This window comes from Periplaneta americana, chromosome 2 (genome assembly GCF_040183065.1).
Source record: "Periplaneta americana isolate PAMFEO1 chromosome 2, P.americana_PAMFEO1_priV1, whole genome shotgun sequence".
Lineage (NCBI taxonomy): Eukaryota > Metazoa > Arthropoda > Insecta > Blattodea > Blattidae > Periplaneta > Periplaneta americana.
Window position 1 is genome coordinate 199,456,803 of NC_091118.1, and position 19,217 is coordinate 199,476,019.

General features: G+C 34.7%; 1 protein-coding gene across 2 annotated transcripts in view; it reads left to right on the forward strand.

The window, feature by feature from the left end:
* HisT (Histamine transporter) overlaps positions 1-17,347 on the forward strand; it is a 112,971-nt gene extending 95,624 nt beyond the window's left edge. For both annotated transcript variants that reach the window (XM_069819350.1, XM_069819349.1), the window contains exons 4-8: positions 6,196-6,337; positions 7,643-7,845; positions 13,471-13,574; positions 13,665-13,775; positions 15,729-17,347. In XM_069819350.1, the coding sequence (XP_069675451.1) occupies positions 6,196-6,337; positions 7,643-7,845; positions 13,471-13,574; positions 13,665-13,775; positions 15,729-16,014 (846 nt within the window). In that variant the 3' untranslated portion in view covers positions 16,015-17,347. The remainder of the gene's footprint in view (positions 1-6,195; positions 6,338-7,642; positions 7,846-13,470; positions 13,575-13,664; positions 13,776-15,728) is intronic.
* The last annotated feature ends 1,870 nt before the right edge of the window (positions 17,348-19,217 follow it).

Below are 19,217 nucleotides of genomic sequence, written 5' to 3' on the forward strand. Positions count from 1 at the left end.
TCTTGCGTCTAAAGAAATTATATTACTAGAGCCCGAATATTTAGCTCAGTAGTGCTCAGTCCGTAACTCCAGTTCAGAAATCAAGCCTTAGAACTCGATAGGAACGGGATTGAAAAACAAAATTTTACTATTTGCATAGAAGAGCAAATAAACATAAAAGTAAATCTTACTCAATTCATAATATATTTTCCGTATTTAAAAACGTAATCACAATATTTATAAGTTTTAATCAAACAGAATTATTATTCCAATTCACAACCAACTAAAATAAACAGTGTCGAGTTCATTGACCCCCGCATCTCTTCCATTCCCTCGTCTATGCATATAATTCCAGTTTCCTCCGATTATACCTTGCGCTTAGCAAGTTTACCAATCTGTAGCTCTCAGGTGCTGAAACAGGTAGGAACGAAGGAAAACCTGAACGGTTGCAGTGCGATCTGCAGCAATGCACATTATTAAGACAATGAAGCACAGATTGCAGCTTCCTGCCAGGAGCGGAGGGAGGCAGGACGTCCCGTCACGTGACGCGTGGGGTCCTCAAGGCAACCACAAAACAACTAAACGAAGATCGGAGATCGTCTCCATCCGCCTGTCTGTGCCCTACCTATCATGGCTCTCCTTCATAGCAATGCACCACGCGCACACGGACGGGAATATTGTCCTTGTAGTCCATATAGACAGGCGAGGAGGGGGCCGGGCGCCAGGCCCGATTTTTAGTTTTTTTTAGGAGAAGGAAGACACAAAGTATTCCCAAAAATCACCAACTACAAAATGTTGAATTTGAGATACAGAGCACCAAACATTTTATATCTGATATAACAGCATTGCGCAGAACGACGTTCAAATGTTTCTAGAAGGCGCTGTATTTGTTGGAGGGAAATAATATTTTGTCGGAAGGGAAATGTGTTATTAGTATTCTAAAACAGGAAAATGATATAACGTACATTAAGGGGAGAGGGTGGTATTTTTTAAAACTTTTTTCCTATTTGGTGAATGAAATTATTGGGGATCATCAGTGCGGTTTTCGGCGCAATAGATCGACTATTAATCAGATTTTTTGTATTCGACAGATAATGGAGAAAATGGGAGTATAAGGGTACAGTACATCAGTTATTCATAGATTTCAAAAAGGCGTATGACTCGGTAAAGAGGGAAGTATTATATGATATTCTTATTGAATTTGGTATTCCCAAGAAACTAGTTCGATTAATTAAAATGTGTCTCAGTGAAACATACAGCAGAGTCCGTATAGGTCAGTTTCTATCTGATGCTTTTCCAATTCACTGCGGGCTAAAGCAGGGAGATGCACTATCACCTTTACTTTTTAACTTCGCTTTAGAATATGCCATTAGGAAAGTTCAGGATAACAGGCAGGGTTTGGAATTGAACGGGTTACATCAGCTTCTTGTCTATGCGTATGACGTGAATATGTTAGGAGAAAATACACAAACGATTAGGGAAAACAAACGATTAGGGAATTTTACTGGAAGCAAGTAAAGCGATCGGTTTGGAAGTAAATCCCGAAAAGTCAAAGTATATGATTATGTCTCGTGACCAGAATATTGTATGAAATGGAAATATAAAAATTGGAGATTTATCTTTGGAAGGGGTGGAAAAATTCAAATATCTTGGAGCAACAGTAACAAATATAAATGACACTCGGGAGGAAATTAAACGTAGAATAAGTATGGGAAATGCGTGTTATTATTCGGTTGAGAAGCTCTTATCATCCAGTCTGCTATCCAAAAATCTGAAAGTTAGAATTTACAAAACAGTTATATTACCGGTTCTTCTGTATGGTTGTGAATCTTGGACTCTTACTCTGAGAGAGGAACATAGGTTAAGGGTGTTTGAGAATAAGGTGCTTAGGAAAATATTTGGGGCTGAGCGGGATGAAGTTACAGGAGAATGGAGAAAGTTACACAACACAGAACTGCACGCATTGTATTCTTCACCTGACATAATTAGGAACATTAAATCCAGACGTTTGAGATGGGCAGGGCATGTAGCACGTATGGGCGAATCCAGAAATGCATATAGAGTGTTAGTTGGGAGAACAGAAGGAAAAAGACCTTTAGGGAGGCCGAGACGTAGATGGGAGGATAATATTAAAATGGATTTGAGGGAGGTAGGATATGATGATAGAGACTGGATTAGTCTTGCATAGGATAGGGACCGATGGCGGGCTTATGTGAGGGCGGCAATGAACCTTCGGGTTCCTTAAAAGCCATTTGTAAGTAAGTAAGTAAGGTGTAAAATATTAATTTTTTGTATGTAGAGAGCTCATAGCTGTAGCAACTCAACCAAAAATAAATATTTTGAAAAGAAAAATTATTTGTGGGCCCAGATTTGAAAAAAAAAAAAACCCAATGCAGGATTTTACTAAAACGGATATATCTAAACCATTTTTGAAGGTAGGTTCATCCAGTTTTTTGCAATGTACATGCAAAAGCATGCTCTACAAACTGTCTGTAACAGAATTTTGATATTTGTCCCTACGTTTGTAAAATAAACAATTAAAATTTAATAACACTTTTCTGAATTCCATTCTTACAAACAAACGGACGTAGTTTTAAAATGAAATCAATTAACAAACTTCTGTTAAGAGAAAAGTTTCCTAATAATCTAAAGAATGTGTGTTCTAAATTTCATGCATGTATCTTTAATAGTTCAGAAGTTATATCCAATTTTGTCTGGCAATGTAGTAAAAAAATGAAGTTACCGTAAACCGATAAAAGGGGGCGAGTGATTTAAAAATCCATAGCGCAGGAAGTTTAAAAATGGCATCTAAACATCCGATAAGGGCACAAATACCCACGAAATGTTATGCAATGCATTCCACAAATATCAAAGAGTATTTTAAAGATTTTTTTTAAATTCAATTTACCGGAAACAACAATAAAATGGGGCGAGTGATTTAAAAATCCATAACGCAGGAAGTTCAACAATGGCATCTCAACATCTGATGAGGGCACAAATACCCAAAAAATATTATGCTATGCATTCCACACATATCACAGAGTATTTTAAAGAAAAAAATGTTAATTTACTCATTTTTCACCAAAAAATACCATCCTCTCCCCTTAAGTTATTATTCCATGGAACGTCTCAATTATGTTTTCTATTAATTTTAAGAAGAAGGCTACTAGTGAAGTGTTAAGACTAAAGTAACCTACTTCTCAAGAACGTCTATAAAATGTGTGTTTCAGTTGCCAGACGTCCTGGATTTCCCAGGATTGTTCTGGATTTTAACGGTGTATCCTGTGTCCTGGATTGTGTTATATTTGTTCCGGAATGTAAAAAAAAAAAAAAAAATGTAAAAATGCAATTTTGTGCTCACTTCTATAAAATTATTTTTTAAGTTCTTTATTCATTTTTTCAAGACCCTGCCCAACCTATATTTAACGTCGTCTACGCCGCCTGGTTCCTCCTATCGAGTGTATTGAAATAAAAATCATCATCATCATCATCAATAGATATCAGGGTTTAGGCCATTTGGCCTGTTCCGTCTCAGGTGAAAAGCTGGTCTCTCCATCGCTTCTTTGGGCGTCCACGATTTCGGTATCCATGGGGTCTGTAATTTAATAATCTCCTGGGTAGTCTATCATTTGGCATCCGTAGAACATGCTCATGCCAGTTGCTCCGATACTTGTGGATTGTCTCTGTAATGGCAGCGATATTTAGTTCTTGTCGGATGTTTTCATTATATTTATGGTCATAGAGAGTGTAGCTTGCTAGCGGTCTTAGTAATCTCATCTCAGCTGCTTCTATTCTTTTCAGTTCACTAGTTGTTAGAGTCCAAGTTTCTGATCCATATAGCAAAGTTGGAATGGTCATTGTTTTGTAGAATTTCAAAATTGTGTCTTGCCGGACCTTCTTAAACAGTGTATTTCTAATTGTTTTTAGCAGCTGTTGAAATTTGGCTAATTTATTCTCTTTATCTCGAGAATGAATGTAGGAGAGATTATAGCCAAGGTAAGTAAAAGCATTTACTTGCTCTACTCCAGAGTTATTGATAACTATTTTAGTTCTTATAGAATTTTTACCAATAAAGGCCATGGTTTTTGTTTTGTGTATAGAAATTTCTAAATTGTACTCTTTTGCTTTTTGATATAACCTATGAATTGCCATTTGTAAGTTGTCTTCGGTGTTAGCTAATATAATTACATCATCTGCGTAGAGCAAAGTGTTAAGGGGTTTGTTATCGATCATAAAATGTGTGGCCAAATCAATTTCCCAGTCCTTAATAAGTGCATTAATATATATATATTAAATAAACAAGGAGACAGCGGACAACCTTGTTTTAAGCCTTGATTTGTTATCCTAGTCGTTAAACTAATCTTGTTATTAATTTTAATTTTAATCTTTGTGTGAAATAAAAATGATAATATTATAGTATGTATTAGGTATTATATAGTATCCTTATTCTTTACTCTCTTTGGAAGCTGATTTATTATTGATAGGATTGAAACAGTGTATCATGCATTTTTTTTTCTGTATAGATCAGGCTGTAGTATGCCATTATTTTTCCAGACTTTGTCAATAGTTCAAAGGAAATTTCATAACCTAGTAAAAAATGTGACAAAATTAAACGTTAGGCCCTATGTAATTAGTTGAAATACATAAAACGAATAAAATCAGTTAGCCTATATTGCAAATTGAATTTTAATTAAAATTTGTAGTGATGTTAGGGTAGAAATGAAGTATCACCTGTCCTGGATTCCGGATGGCAATCTGGCAACCCTGGATACTACATTTTATACATTAATTAAACTACACTACACTGATTTAAGACCTATATCCAAATATTAATTTTTCTTAAATGTATATATATTTTATATTTTCATTAAAATATGCTTACATTTATATTTAGAATTGCATATTATTCTATTTTATTTATTGTAAGACATTAATAAACATGTTTATAAACGGAGGGTTTTTTTGTTTCACCACGGATCCCGAAATGAGTGCACGTACTAAGTGCAGGGAAAGACGTTTTCTACGTCAAAAGTAAGAAGATATGCTTTCGTTTCTTAGATACCACACAAACGACACAGGACTCGAAATTGACATTTTCAGGAACTGGAACGCTCTGTTATTTTCGTGACGGAATTAATGACCAGTGAGATGATGCCGAGTATTATCATGAAATATATGATTTTTATGCTCGACCATGCCGAAATGTAATAATTATACACCTGGTAGCAGACCTTTAATGCATGTCATTAAAGTACACCTACTCATTAAAGGTCAGGTCTTTCAGCCAATGACGACTCAGGTTACAACTGTTCAGCCAATGTTAAGTCAGCTTTCTACCGTTATAAAACCGCAAGTATCGATTATTCTCGGATATGCAATCGAAAGAGAATTAGCGAAAAGTCACGGAGGCTGGAAATTCAATACTGTCGCAGAAGGTTATGTTCTGTTACTATAATAATTAGCGTTAATTGTAAATAATATTCAAATAAATTCAATTTGTCATCTCGTTTTTCAATGTCTAATTTAATTTCAATGTTATCTCTGTAGGTTCTTATGGCCTAGCAAGGTCAATGTGAACATCTGTTCCTCGGAAAAAATCAATACTTTCGCGTCTGCCAACATCTCACAACATACGGGACATTGGTCAAGGTCAGATACAAAGAAAATTAATAATATCAAGTTAGAAATATGGTCGAGCATAAAAAGTCGTATGAAACTCGCCTATAATGGTAATTAAGAAGCTCGTATGAAAATTATAAAACTCGCTTGCGCTCGTTTCATAAATATCCATACTCGCTTCTTAATTACCTTCATTATAGGCTCGTTGCATAATGTACTATTAAGATGTAAATATTTACTTACGCATCAATTGATATAAAAATGCCGGACACCAAATAAAAAATGACAATCGATAAATAAACCCATAGCAACCAGAATACAAACTCGCGAAACAAAAACGCTATGAACTTATGCACCAACCCAATATTACGATTTTTATGTACAAAATTCAATTGTTATAAATTTGATGGATATCAAATACTTTAAATTTAGAATACAACAGTTGTGAGGGATAATCAAGAGGCTTATTAAGACATTTTTATTATTCTTTTAATGAACCAAAGTCAAATACGAAGCTAATATGTTACCCCTGAACCTCGTTCAGTCAAGAACATATTATCCAAAAGAAAACAATAAATGAATTTCTTTTGTTTCCAGCTTGGAATAGCAATTGGATTTCTGTTGCCACCAGTGATGGTCAAGAATCATGATAACTTGGAGGACATAGGACGAGATCTCTCCATCATGTATTATTCAGTGGCTGGTTTCACTACAGTCCTGTTAGTCCTTATTGTTCTGTGTGAGTATTCATTGTTGCTGTTTTGTAGTTCATAGTTTATCGATAAGTTTTTAAGTCTCATTTGCTAAACCAGCCATAGCAACTACAGGGACATCATTTTATTTTTACTTCAATTTTTATTGTACCTGAGTTTTTGAATGTACTTCACTCCCACCCCTTCTACTAATGAAGTTCAACCGTCCTCCACACAGATTCAAGACAGCATATACAGTCATAGTAGCCTTATGGTCACAGTAAACAGTACGTTCCAAAAATATGTTCGCGTTTTCCAGTGACGAAAGAGCTTTCAATATTGAATCATTTTCGGACAGGTACTGTCGTCCATTTGCCTACGTCGCATCCCGGTTTCCTTCACCAGCTTTTATTCGCCAGCTAGTGGCTGGGCTGTCTTAGCTCTTTTCTGAAAACATTTATTTCTGTTAGGAATTGGACGGTTACGTAATATTATACAACTATTTAAAATAATTTAAATGAAAGGGCCTCGTTATGTAATTAACTGTTACGTGATTTCCCCCCTTTCTACGACCCTACGACATAACCACTTGGACGGACAGTAGATAGAATGTCTGAGTAATTTTATTTTTCGTATCGGGCAGAAGTGAAGACTGAATTTACCGTACGTAAGGTACTCTTTTATAGAGTAGGTACAGAATTATTTCAACATGAGTTACTAGTACGAAGGACGAAACTGGTAATTGGGATTAGGTACAATAGTCCATAGTGCGATAATATGCACATTAGAACTGAAGCCTGTATCGAAATGAGCGGCCACCATTTTAAAAAATGTGTTTAAATATCCATATTATGATTATTTTTCAATTTAACTTCATTCTCTATATTGTACGCTGATGTGCTGTAGACAGTATAATATAAACTGCATAATGAATACGTCCACATGGACAGCTCAGTTCGTGAGTAAAAACACTCATTGTTAATACTGTGCTGTATTTTGATTAAACAAAAACCTCATGAAAATGATCAAACTCAAAAGCGCGATATGTCCTAGTTTAAGTAAATGGATGAACTACTTTTCTTCCCTCCTATACCTAGTAAAGTGATTTGTTTGTATATTACGCCAGTATCATCGAACTCCAGTCGTGGAAGGGGGTAGCAAACGGCGTTGATCCAGAAGTATAGCCAAGTTAATATTAAAAATGTTAGTAAAAATAAAATGATGTCTCTGTATAATGAACAATATAAATTTGACTCTTCGTAATTTTAAATTTCTTGTCCCATTTTTCAGATAATATTTCCTGCGCTTCATTCCCATAGTTCGTCTCTGAAACATATGTCTGTGTGTTACAGTTTTCAAAGCAGAACCTCCCGTGCCCCCTAGCCTTGCCCAGGCTGAACAACGAGCCCAGGAGGACACGGACTTTGTGGGCTCTGTCAAGAGGTTGATAACAAATAAAGGCTATGTCTTGCTTATGATGTCGTATGGCCTCAATGTGGGCGTCTTCTACGCCATCTCTACACTCCTCAACCAAGTTGTGCTGCTCTACTTCCCGGTCAGTGTTATTCAAAGAGTATAAATATGTTGTTGTTGTTTTCTAATGCCAGGCGTTTGACAAAGTCATTTGACCTCTTGCACTCCAATATTTTTCAAAGATATTATCATGGTCAGCCACTGAAGCACAGAGGGTATAATATGTGACTGAATAATTAAGCTAATTAATGCCTGATTATAATTAACTTTACATAGAGTTTCCATACATCCTGTTTAGGAACATTCCTTTATTCGCAAACTTTTCCCATTGTTCCAAAAAAGGACTTCGAAACATGTTTTTGTCCTGTAAGTTCTTATTTGAAAATTAGCAACTGAAAAACAAAACTGGGAATATCAACTACTTAATATCAGTCTCCATCACTATTGATGGCATTAGAAGTCGCTATATTGGTAACACTGACTGAATGTACAAAACCAAACTGCTACCAGATCAAACATTGTTGAATCTCACTTGTTTGAGATCATAATTGTGAAAAATGTTCCGAATTCCAAAGAAGATAATAGTGAACTGAAGGAAATTCTTAAATCAAAATATTTAAATAATTGATTAAATGGCGATCTTACTCGTGTTAATTATGTAAGCATGTGCAGCTTACAGCTGTTTCAGTGCTACTGACACCATCCTCAGAGCCTACTAGATCTCGGCGCTATCTCAACTTCGCTGCCTGTTGTGTGGGTGTGTTCGTGTGATGAAGAGTTGTGTCAAATAGTGTGTGTGTTCTGAAAGTGATCTGTGTGTTGAGAATTTCACCACACTAACATACGAAAACAAAAACACACACAAGATCGCATCCTCATTCAGAAAACAGAAATACAACATAGCATACAGAACAGAAAACACACTACAAAGACATCTCAACACACAAACAAATAAATACAGCCACACAGGCGTATACAAACTCACATGCAATAGTTACGACAGTTTCTACATTGGACAGACAGACAGATCATTCCAAACTAGATACAAAGAACACATTAAAGCAATAACCAGAGGACACAATACATCTACATTTGCCGAACACATAATTAATGCTAACCACACATACAATAACATAAATACAGACATGGAAATCCTACACATACAACCCAAAAACCAAAAACTCAATACACTAGAACAATATGAAATATACAGACACACTAAAACACACCCTAATCAAATTCTCAACACACAGATCAATTTCAGAACACACACACTATTTGACACAACTCTTCATCACACGAACGCACCCACACAACAGGCAGCGAAGTTGAGATAGTGCAGAGATCTAGTAGGCTCTGAGGATGGTGTCAAGTAGCACCGAAACAGCTGTAAGCCGCACATGCTTACATAATTAACATGAGTAAGATCGCCAATTAATCAATTATTTATATTCAAGTGTTAAAAGTAGTGTACGAAAGATTCAACATGGCAAAATATTTAGATAAAATGTGGGTGGATCTGTTGAAAAGTGCGATGAAAGAGAAATGGAACGGAGAAAAATTCTCTCCGGCGTCGGGATTTGAACCCGGGTTTTCAGCTCTACGTGCTGATGCTTTATCCACTAAGCCACACCGGATACCCACCCCGGCGTCGGACAGAATCGTTTCAGTTTAAGTTCCAACTCTTGGGTTCCCTCTAGTGGCCGCCCTCTGCACCACGTCATAGATGTCTATGAACGTAGGACTGAAGTCCACACATGTGCTGAGGTGCACTCATTATGAGTGACTAGTTGGCCGGGATCCGACGGAATAAGCGCCGTCTTAAATCACGAAGTGATTTACACATATCATATATGCCGGCGCCGGAGAGAATTTTTCTCCGTTCCATTTCTCTTTCATCGTATGATGACGCAGAATATCTGCATGGAAAGATCATATGTACTTCGGTGCATTAAAATAATATAACTGTTGAAAAGTGTTGATGAAAAGCTTCAAATTAAAAAAAGTGGTAGAGTTCAATATGTGTACCTCTGGTATAATTGTAGATGTTGAAAGATTGTTCTCCTGCATGAACTCATTGTGGACTGACGAGAAAAACAAGTTGCACGTAAAGACAGTGAAATCAGTGCTTATTTATAAATAACTGATGCTTCAGAACAAACGATTGTTACAAGAAATTCATTCTTCGAAAAGTAATGTACAAATGACTGATTTATGTCAGTTTCTTCTCAGGTCAACCTATTTTGTAAGGAGTACAGTTTCAGTTTATTCTTTGAGTACGTTATTTTTAATAATAATATTTAACTTGATTTAGTTGTATTCTTTTAATCTGTTCAAAGAAAACATGGATAAAGAGCAATGGAAATTATGCCCCAAACCCCCATTTTTTAAATCAATGTTGAATGTCCCTTATTTTTTTCTGATGTTTCTGGAAACCTTAACTTCACACAACTGTTTCAGAGTTTATATTCATCTTCTTTTTCCATTTACCAGCACAGAATAATTTTTATCAGTTGTTCTTTGTAGTGTAAAATACTTCATAAATACAAGCCAGATAACTAACAGATCAATATGGGACATGGGTGGCGGCAGGATGGACAAGGAAAAAGCTGGCAAGTGTCCCATCTGGACTATAAATTGAATAAACAGTCTCTCCATTGCATTGGTCTCAATACAGAGGCACAAAACTTAAATTATTTGAACTAAGTTGTATTAACTACATGAAAATTTTCTGTCTTATTTATCAGAGATCCATTCTAAAAAGATTGTTAATTAAAAATCCATTGTTTTGTTCTTCTCTGTTACGAGAATAGATTCTGGTTATTGGTAAGTAATATTTTCTATCTTTCAGAACATCATTTATAGTTTCCAACTTGTGCTCATTTAGTTTCATTAAACTAACATACAGATGATATAATGAAAAATCAAAGTCCGTTATAGAAAATTACTTTTAAGGGGATAGGTACAGCTGAACACCTTAAAAAATCGATTTTTCAAAATATCCATCAACCATTCCAGTTTATTTTGGTGAAACAATTATTTTAACACCTATATTAGTTTTATAGTTATGAATTTTAATGCAAGATTCTGCACATGATAACACATTTTATATTTTTATATCTTTAATGCTCTTTTTCCGCTAAATACATTTCGATAATCCATATCTATGATAAATTTTGAAACTACTGAACAAAATGTTATAATTTTTTTTTTTATGTTTACATATATTATCTACAAAAATTACCAGAATAATAAGCTAAAAATACCTTGAAAACTTGTTACATAAATTGAAACACAAACTAAAAATGTGACTTATTTACCTATAAATTTGATTGTGGTCAGTTTTGTGAGCTATACAGGGTGTTTCAGAAATACTTTTACAAACCTTGGGGGCATGTTCCTCATACCAAAACAAGAAAAAAAGTTCATATAAACATATGTCCGAAAATCCTTAGTTTTTTAGTTATTAATGAAAGAACATAATGAAACATGTTAGATATTGTCAGATTGGTAGCAAGTGTTGCAATATTAATCAATTCAGAAACTCGTAACAAATGATCAAAATGTTCTCCTCTTGCTTCCACTTTCATTGTTCATAAAAGAATTCTTCTAGGTGAAGAATACAATACTTGCAATTTCGCGTTGGTGTAACTTTCTCCATTCTCCTGTAACATCATCCCTCTTAGCTCCAAATATTTTCGTAAGCACCTTATTCTCGAACACCTTAATCTCTGTTTCTCTCTCAAAGAGTGAGAGTCCAAGTTTCACAAGCATGCGGAACAACCAGTAATATAACTGTTTTAACTTAGTTTTTTTGAAAGCAGACTGGATGACAAAAGCTTCTCAATCGAATAATAGTTGGCATTTCCCATATTTATTCTGCATTTAATTTCCTCTCTATCGTCATTTATATTTGTTACTATTGCTCCAAGGTATTTGAATTCTTTTATAAATAAGTAATCCTGTTCCTAATTGGTGATTATTGTTTCCTTCCACATAGTACAAGTAATCTCCTATTGGTGATCCCACGAAGTGTATTCTATATCTAGCTATAGTACAGGCAGAATTAATAGGCGGGTTTTTGGTTTGGTACGGAAACAACTCACTCCACACTTTCTCTAGCGGTTTATGACCTGAACAAAAAGACCTTTCTGTTGCTCCGTTTGAATGTTAGTTATTGACAAGTGCTCATCTGTGATACTACTGTGCTACAGTTTGTTCGTAAATACAAAATATCTCATAATAAACAGCTACTAATCATCTGAGTACTGTAATCGCTATCATGTCTCAGTTGGGCCCTGATATCAAAAGCCTTACTAAAGGTGTTATTTATCAACTTCACTGTTTCTTGACAGATCTTAAGAACTGTGAGGACATTAAAAGTGTCCCATCATCAACGAAGACAGTCACTGCCAGGGCCTGTGATGCTTCTTTATGATCGGTCCAGAGAAGGGAGAACAATAGTAAAAAAATAATGATCCTATGGCGCCATCTTTCTCGTCTCCAAAGAAGATTGTAGAATACAAAAAGCCTGTTACTGATAAAGATGATTTCCATCATACATTGCATTTCCTTAACTGTACACTTGTGATGATATAAATAATTTATAAAATGTGTGTAGCAGCAGCTAAAATTACACATTTTGTAAATTTACATATATAATTTTATATAATTTTACATATATTTATTTAAGAAATACACAGACAGATGTAGGTAATATGAAATTTTACGTTTCAATTAGTAATATATACTTTTTAGATATTGTAACATTTTATTTTATACTTTATGAAGTTGTTTAAGACATTAACAATGGAAAATTATTTAGATTGTTGAAGACCATAATTAAGTTAATTATTTTTTTTTTTTTAGAAATTGTTCACAGAATAAGATAAATTTCTTAATTGGTGTGCTAATTATATCTATGTCAAATGGAGTATTATATTGTAGTCTATTGCATGTTCTTGACTGTTAAATTTTTAGGAGCTCCAGTGTTAGTTATAATTAAGTAAAATACATTACGTTTGGGAATAAAATATTATTAGAATCATAAAATGAAATATTATTTAATAATTTGTCAATAATTCTGAATAACCTAAGCTGTTGAAAAAGCGTCGTAAAATAACCTAGTAAAATGAAAAATAAAAAAATAAAAAATAATTCTGAAAATACATATATACAAAATATTTGTGTAATGCTAAATATTTCATTTATATTAGGTTTACATTACACTTTATTAAATTTGTGAAATGGCTTCACTTGCGAAATATTATAATGAAAATGTTGAGTAAAGAACGTAGGCCCTATTTGTAATTAGTACAAATCACGTGAGGCTATTATTTTATTTATTTTCTAAGTCTTCCTGTAGTGAAAAACGCATGAATGGAGGAGAAAGTTATTTGGAACAGGACCATACACCAAGCAGGTTCTGAGGGGTGTAGGAGTCGGGGTAAAGAAGTAGAGGTTCACCAAACCCGCTGATTTCTTCTGCCCCTAGTATAGCAAGAGAGCTACTAATGTTACCCCTCTGGAGTCTGTAGAGACTCGTGACATTCCAAGTATAATTTGAGTTTAACCTGAAACCTGTCACAAAAAATGAACTAAGAAATAAAGGAGGTAGATCATACTTCAAACTTCTTACACTATATTTCCAAACAGAGCTATGAACGCTGTTGGCAACGACGTTTAACTTATGCCTCACATCTTTCAGAATGGAGAAGAGGACGCAGGTCGCATTGGGTTGCTGATGGTGCTAGCAGGCATGCTGGGTTCAGTTCTTTCTGGGATTGTGCTCGACAAGACTCACAGGTTTAAGTGAGTATATTGTGTTCAACATTCTAGTAACTTGATACGTACATTTTATGATTATGAGTTTCTATACGAGGTTGAATGCTGTTTTCTCAGGGAGACCACCATGGCACTCTACATATTCTCACTGTTGGGGATGGTGGTGTACACTTTCACACTCAGCACAGGCCAGATCGGAATTGTGTATTTCACAGGAGCTGTATTGGGGTAAGTTACACAAACATTCAAAGTAGAAGTAAGTCTGCTTTCCACATTATAGCATTTTTAGCACCTCTTCACAATCCAGCTTCATATATACTTAAAGGAAGAGGGTGGTTAAATTTCAAATTTATTTTTATGACGAATATCAATGACAGGTTAGATTTGGTTTGTTGATATTTTTTGTATGCCTTGCATATACGGTTTTTGGTAGATATACCAAAAGCCTGAACAAATCAAACCTAACCTGTCACTGGTCCTCAATAATGTCCGCCATATTAATCAACGTTTTCTTCCGAATTACTTGTTTTTTAAGAGGTTTTCTCTAACCATAAGATAATCTGTGGTGAATCGTCGGCCTCATCTTGCCAAATACCATTTCACTATCACCAATTCAGACACTAAATAACCCAGTACATCTACTTGATACAGCGTCGTTAAAAAACTAAAAAAATGGATTAATGGGAAGTTCAAATTGCATGATCACCATTTTAGATTATTACATATTTCGCATTGCATTTTTTGTTTATTTCGTACTTCTTTTTGTTTATTCTTTTATTATAGTTGCGTTTATTTCCAACAAATATATTAGTTTGGAAGGCTTTAAAGTAAAAATGTTGTTTCTCATTTGTAGGCCTGGTTTCACTAACATGATTAAGATTTCCTTTAAACTCTTTGCTTTGATTATTTCATTTAAACTGTCTACTTTCTAATCAGTGACAGCTCTTGATGGAACATAATAAAAACTTTCATTGTCTGCATTCAATTCAATTTTAAATTATACTACCCATTTGGCTTTGTCTAGATGTATAATCCAATCACCATTTTAATATTTTTCACTTCTGGTCCATATTGTTGATGTAAATGGAAAAAGAAGTGCTGTAGCTCCAATTAAATGTGGTGTTCCTCAGGGCTCTATTCTTGGTCCATTCTTGTTTCTTATTATGATAAATGACTTGCCTTATAATGTGTCGGCTAAAACTATAATGTATGCTGACGATACAACTTTTGTTATCACACATAATAATACTGCTGAGTTAGATTTTATGAAGCAAGCTGTATTTGCTGAAATAAGAAAGTGGTTTTCAATTAATGGATTTATTGTTAATGATGAAAAAACTCATGCGTTAACTCTAAGTTTGAAACAAACCTAAAATAATGTGATAAATGAATCCGTAAAGATGCTGGGTATGTATTTGGATCCTAAACTAAGGTGGAATAGCCATGTCAGTTATGTATGTAAAAGAATTTCTAGAGTAATTTATCTCTTGAGAAGTATCATGTACAAGATTCCCAAACATTATTTAAAACAAGTTTACTATGCACTATTTGAAAGTGTTATTAGATATGGATTACTTTTATATGGAAATAGTTCTGACATTGCAAACATTCTGTTACCGTACTGCAGAAAAAGGCAGTTCGTATTATAACAATGTCACCACCCAGACTATCATGTAGATCTCTTTTCAAAAATGAAAATATTATGACAGTCTACAATCTATATATTTTTTAACTTTTAATGTATGTAAATAAGAATATTACTAATTATACAAGTATAGTAGATCTGCATCACTATGAAACAAGAAATAATGATCAATTAAATGTACCACATGTCAGGTTGCAAAAAACACAATCAAGCTATGTAATTACTGCAATAAAAGTATATAATAAGACACCTACAAATATAAAGACACTTAACGAAACACAATTTAAATTTCAGATTAAGAGATGGCTACAAAATAATCCCTTTTATAATATGAATGAATTTTTTGAAAATGATGTAGTATTTTAGTTAAATTTTATTATTTTTTACTCTTTTAATATTTTAAATATTGACACATTGTTTTTTATATTATCACATTGACGAGGCCTCTTGTATTCTTGTACCTTCAGGCAAATAAAGAATATGAATATGAATATGAATATGATACCGTATATACCGAATGTTTGTGTTGTATTCAGGTTCTTCATGACAGGCTACCTTCCTGTGGGCTTCGAACTGGCAGCTGAGCTCACTTATCCTGAACCTGAAGGCACATCCGCAGGCATACTGAATGCTGCTGTACAAGTGTTCGGTATTTTGCTCACAAATGGCTATTCTTGGCTGCTCGAAATCACAACTGATCTGTGGGCCAATGGAGCTTTATGCATCGCTCTAGGAGTTGGTATTGTATTGACTATGCTCATCAAGTCAGACTTGCGCAGACAAGCTGCGCAGGGCCCAAAACTACCTGCACCCATTCAGTAAAGACATTAAACCCTCTCAAGTATGGCTGGTCCATAGAAACAAGACATTTCCTACATATGTAAGTGCTGCTACCTTTCTCGTCACAAGGCCAATACTGGACATTCGTAACAAAGCTGTCTGGAGGTATTTGTATGTAATGGCCTAAATATGTGATTCTTAACCTCCTCTACTCCCACTGACCTCCCTGCAGTATATGTATCTCATGTCTTTCAGCAGAGTTAGAGACAGGCCTACTTTTCTTTGCTGAGGGCCAAAAACAAGGGATTCAATGGAAATATTTAGTTAAATCCTATCTAATTGAATTGCAGGCGCACAAGGTGTCAAAGGTGCACAATTTAAAACCAGTTTTCATAAAGAAAACTTCAAGAAAATATGTGTAATCGGGGGAAAAAATGTTACTACAACTTTATAAACAATCTTTCCAAAATAACATTCTTTCTATAAGATTATATAAGAGAGGGTTTGGAATTGAACGGGTTACATCAGCTGCTTGTCTATGCAGATGATGTGAATATGTTAGGAGAAAATCCACAAACGATTAGCGAAAACACGGGAATTTTACTGGAAGCAAGTAAAGAGATAGGTTTGGAAGTAAATCCCGAAAAGATAAAGTATATGATTATGTCTCGTGACGAGAATGTTGTACGAAATGGAAATATAAAAATTGGAAATTTATCCTTTGAAGAGGTGGAAAAATTCAAGTATCTGGGAGCAACAGTAAAAAATATAAATGATACTCGGAAGGAAATTAAACACAGAATAAATATGGGAAATGCCTGTTATTATTCGGTTGAGAAGCTTTTATCATCCAGTCTGCTGTCAAAAAATCTGAAAGTTAGAATTTATAAAACAGTTATATTACCGGTTGTTCTTTATGGTTGTGAAACTTGGACTCTCACTTTGAGAGAGGAACATAGGTTAAGGGTGTTTGAAAATAAGGTGCTTAGGAAAATATTTGGGGCTAAAAGGGATGAAGTTACAGGAGAATGGAGAAAGTTACACAACGCAGAACTGCATGCATTGTATTCTTCACCTGACATAATTAGGAACATTAAATCCAGACGTTTGAGATGGGCAGACATGTAGCACGTATGGGCGAATCCAGAAATGCATATAGAGTGTTAGTTGGGAGGCCAGAGGGAAAAAGGCCTTTGGGGAGGGAAGATTTGAGGGAGGTGGGATATGATGATAGAGACTGGATTAATCTTGCTCAGGATAGGGACCTATGGTGGGCTTATGTGAGGGCGGCAATGAACCTTCGGGTTCCTTAAAAGCCAGTAAGTATATAAGATTATTAGGTCAGATGGGGCAAAATGAGCAAAAAAAAAAAGGGGAGAATAACAAGCTTTGGTCCAGTTGAAAGAGAAAACACAAAGATGTAACATTCATATTCTAGCTATGAAGCAATGTACGAATACCATGGAATGTAAATAAATACAATACAACTAAACAGACGGTGAATGAAAAAACTTTACGGGAAAAAAAAAAAAAAAAGACGCTCTTACCTATTAAAATTTATTGAAAAAAATGTTGGCTCATAATGGAATGAAGTTTTAGAATATATATCTTAAAAATCAATTTCTGTGAAGCTGTAGATTTTTTCTTTCGAAATTCGCACAACCAAGAACAATGTATAAAACACACTTTATAACCGATTACCAGTAAATTAGTCCACTGCATAATAAAAAAAAAACAATCTAGAACTCCGAATTTATATTGAAAAATGTCGAAATGCCACAACTCGGTAATGTATTAAGAACTGTAGTCAAAGGATATGAAGCTTCCCAATAGACAGACATCACATTTCGATAATCTCATATTACATAAGATGAAGAGAACTATTTAGAAACAAACACTATATTTCCTGCTAGTTCCGCTACAATTCGTACCATCTATCAGTATGATTACTGAAATAGTAACTGGCGGTGTATTTAGGTTTAACTATTGTTCACTTACAATAAACTACAAAAATGCAGATGTATACTACAGCCTTATCAAGGCTAGTCAAGAAATGGCAGCTAGAAAGAAATAAGTTAGTAATTAATATTAGTACAGCAAACTCTTGAGTATTCATGTAGGACTTTTTCTTCTTTGTACATATACATCTTGATTACACAACTTTTAACACTGTATCACTTCGGAATTTGTATGATAATAACTTTCTTGTCTCCTTTTTTTTTGTTTTGTTTTACTTCGGTGAAGGTGTTTGAAAAATTGAAACAACAAGAAATTTCGAACAGGATGAACTGAGCTTGCACAACGAGCAGTGTGCGTGTTATAAACAGCAACAATCGAAACACAGCTGTAGTATAAACACAGTAGTGTAGGTACTAGACAAGCAAACCGAACTGGATGCAGTTCAATGATTAAACTGCAGCCTGATATTTTTATTCTGCTATAGAAAGTAAAAATAATAATTTTAAATACAGTAAGTTAAGAGATAGGTTTGGAAGTAAATCCTGAAAAGACAAGACAAAGTATATGATTATGTCTCATGACGAGAATATTGTACGAAATGGAAATATAAAAATTGGAAATTTATCTTTTGAAGAGGTGGAGAAGTTCAAATATCTTGGAGCAACAGTAACAAACATAAATGATACTCGGGAGGAAATTAAACACAGAATAAATACGGGAAATGCCTGTTATTATTCGCTTGAGAAATTTTATCATCCAGTCTGCTGTCAAAAAATCTGAAAGTTAGAATTTATAAAACAGTTATATTACCGGTTGTTCTTTATGGTTGTGAAACTTGGACTCTCACTTTGAGAGAGGAACATAGGTTAAGGGCGTTTGAGAATAAGGTGCTTAGGAAAATATTTGGGGCTAAGAGGGATGAAGTTACAGGAGAATGGAGAAAGTTACACAACACAGAACTGCACGCATTGTATTCTTCACCTGACATAATTAGGAACATTAAATCCAGACGTTTGAGATGGGCAGGGCATGTAGCATGTATGGGCAAATCCAGAAATGCATATAGAGTGTTAGTTGGGAGGCCGGAGGGAAAAAGACCTTTAGGGAGGCTGAGACGTAGATGGGAAGATAATATTAAAATGGATTTGAGGGAGGTGGGTTATGATGATAGAGACTGGATTAATCTTGCTCAGGATAGGGACCAATGGCGGGCTTATGTGAGGGCGGCAATGAACCGCCGGGTTCCTTAAAAGCCAATAAGTAGGTAAGTTAACTTACTATACATA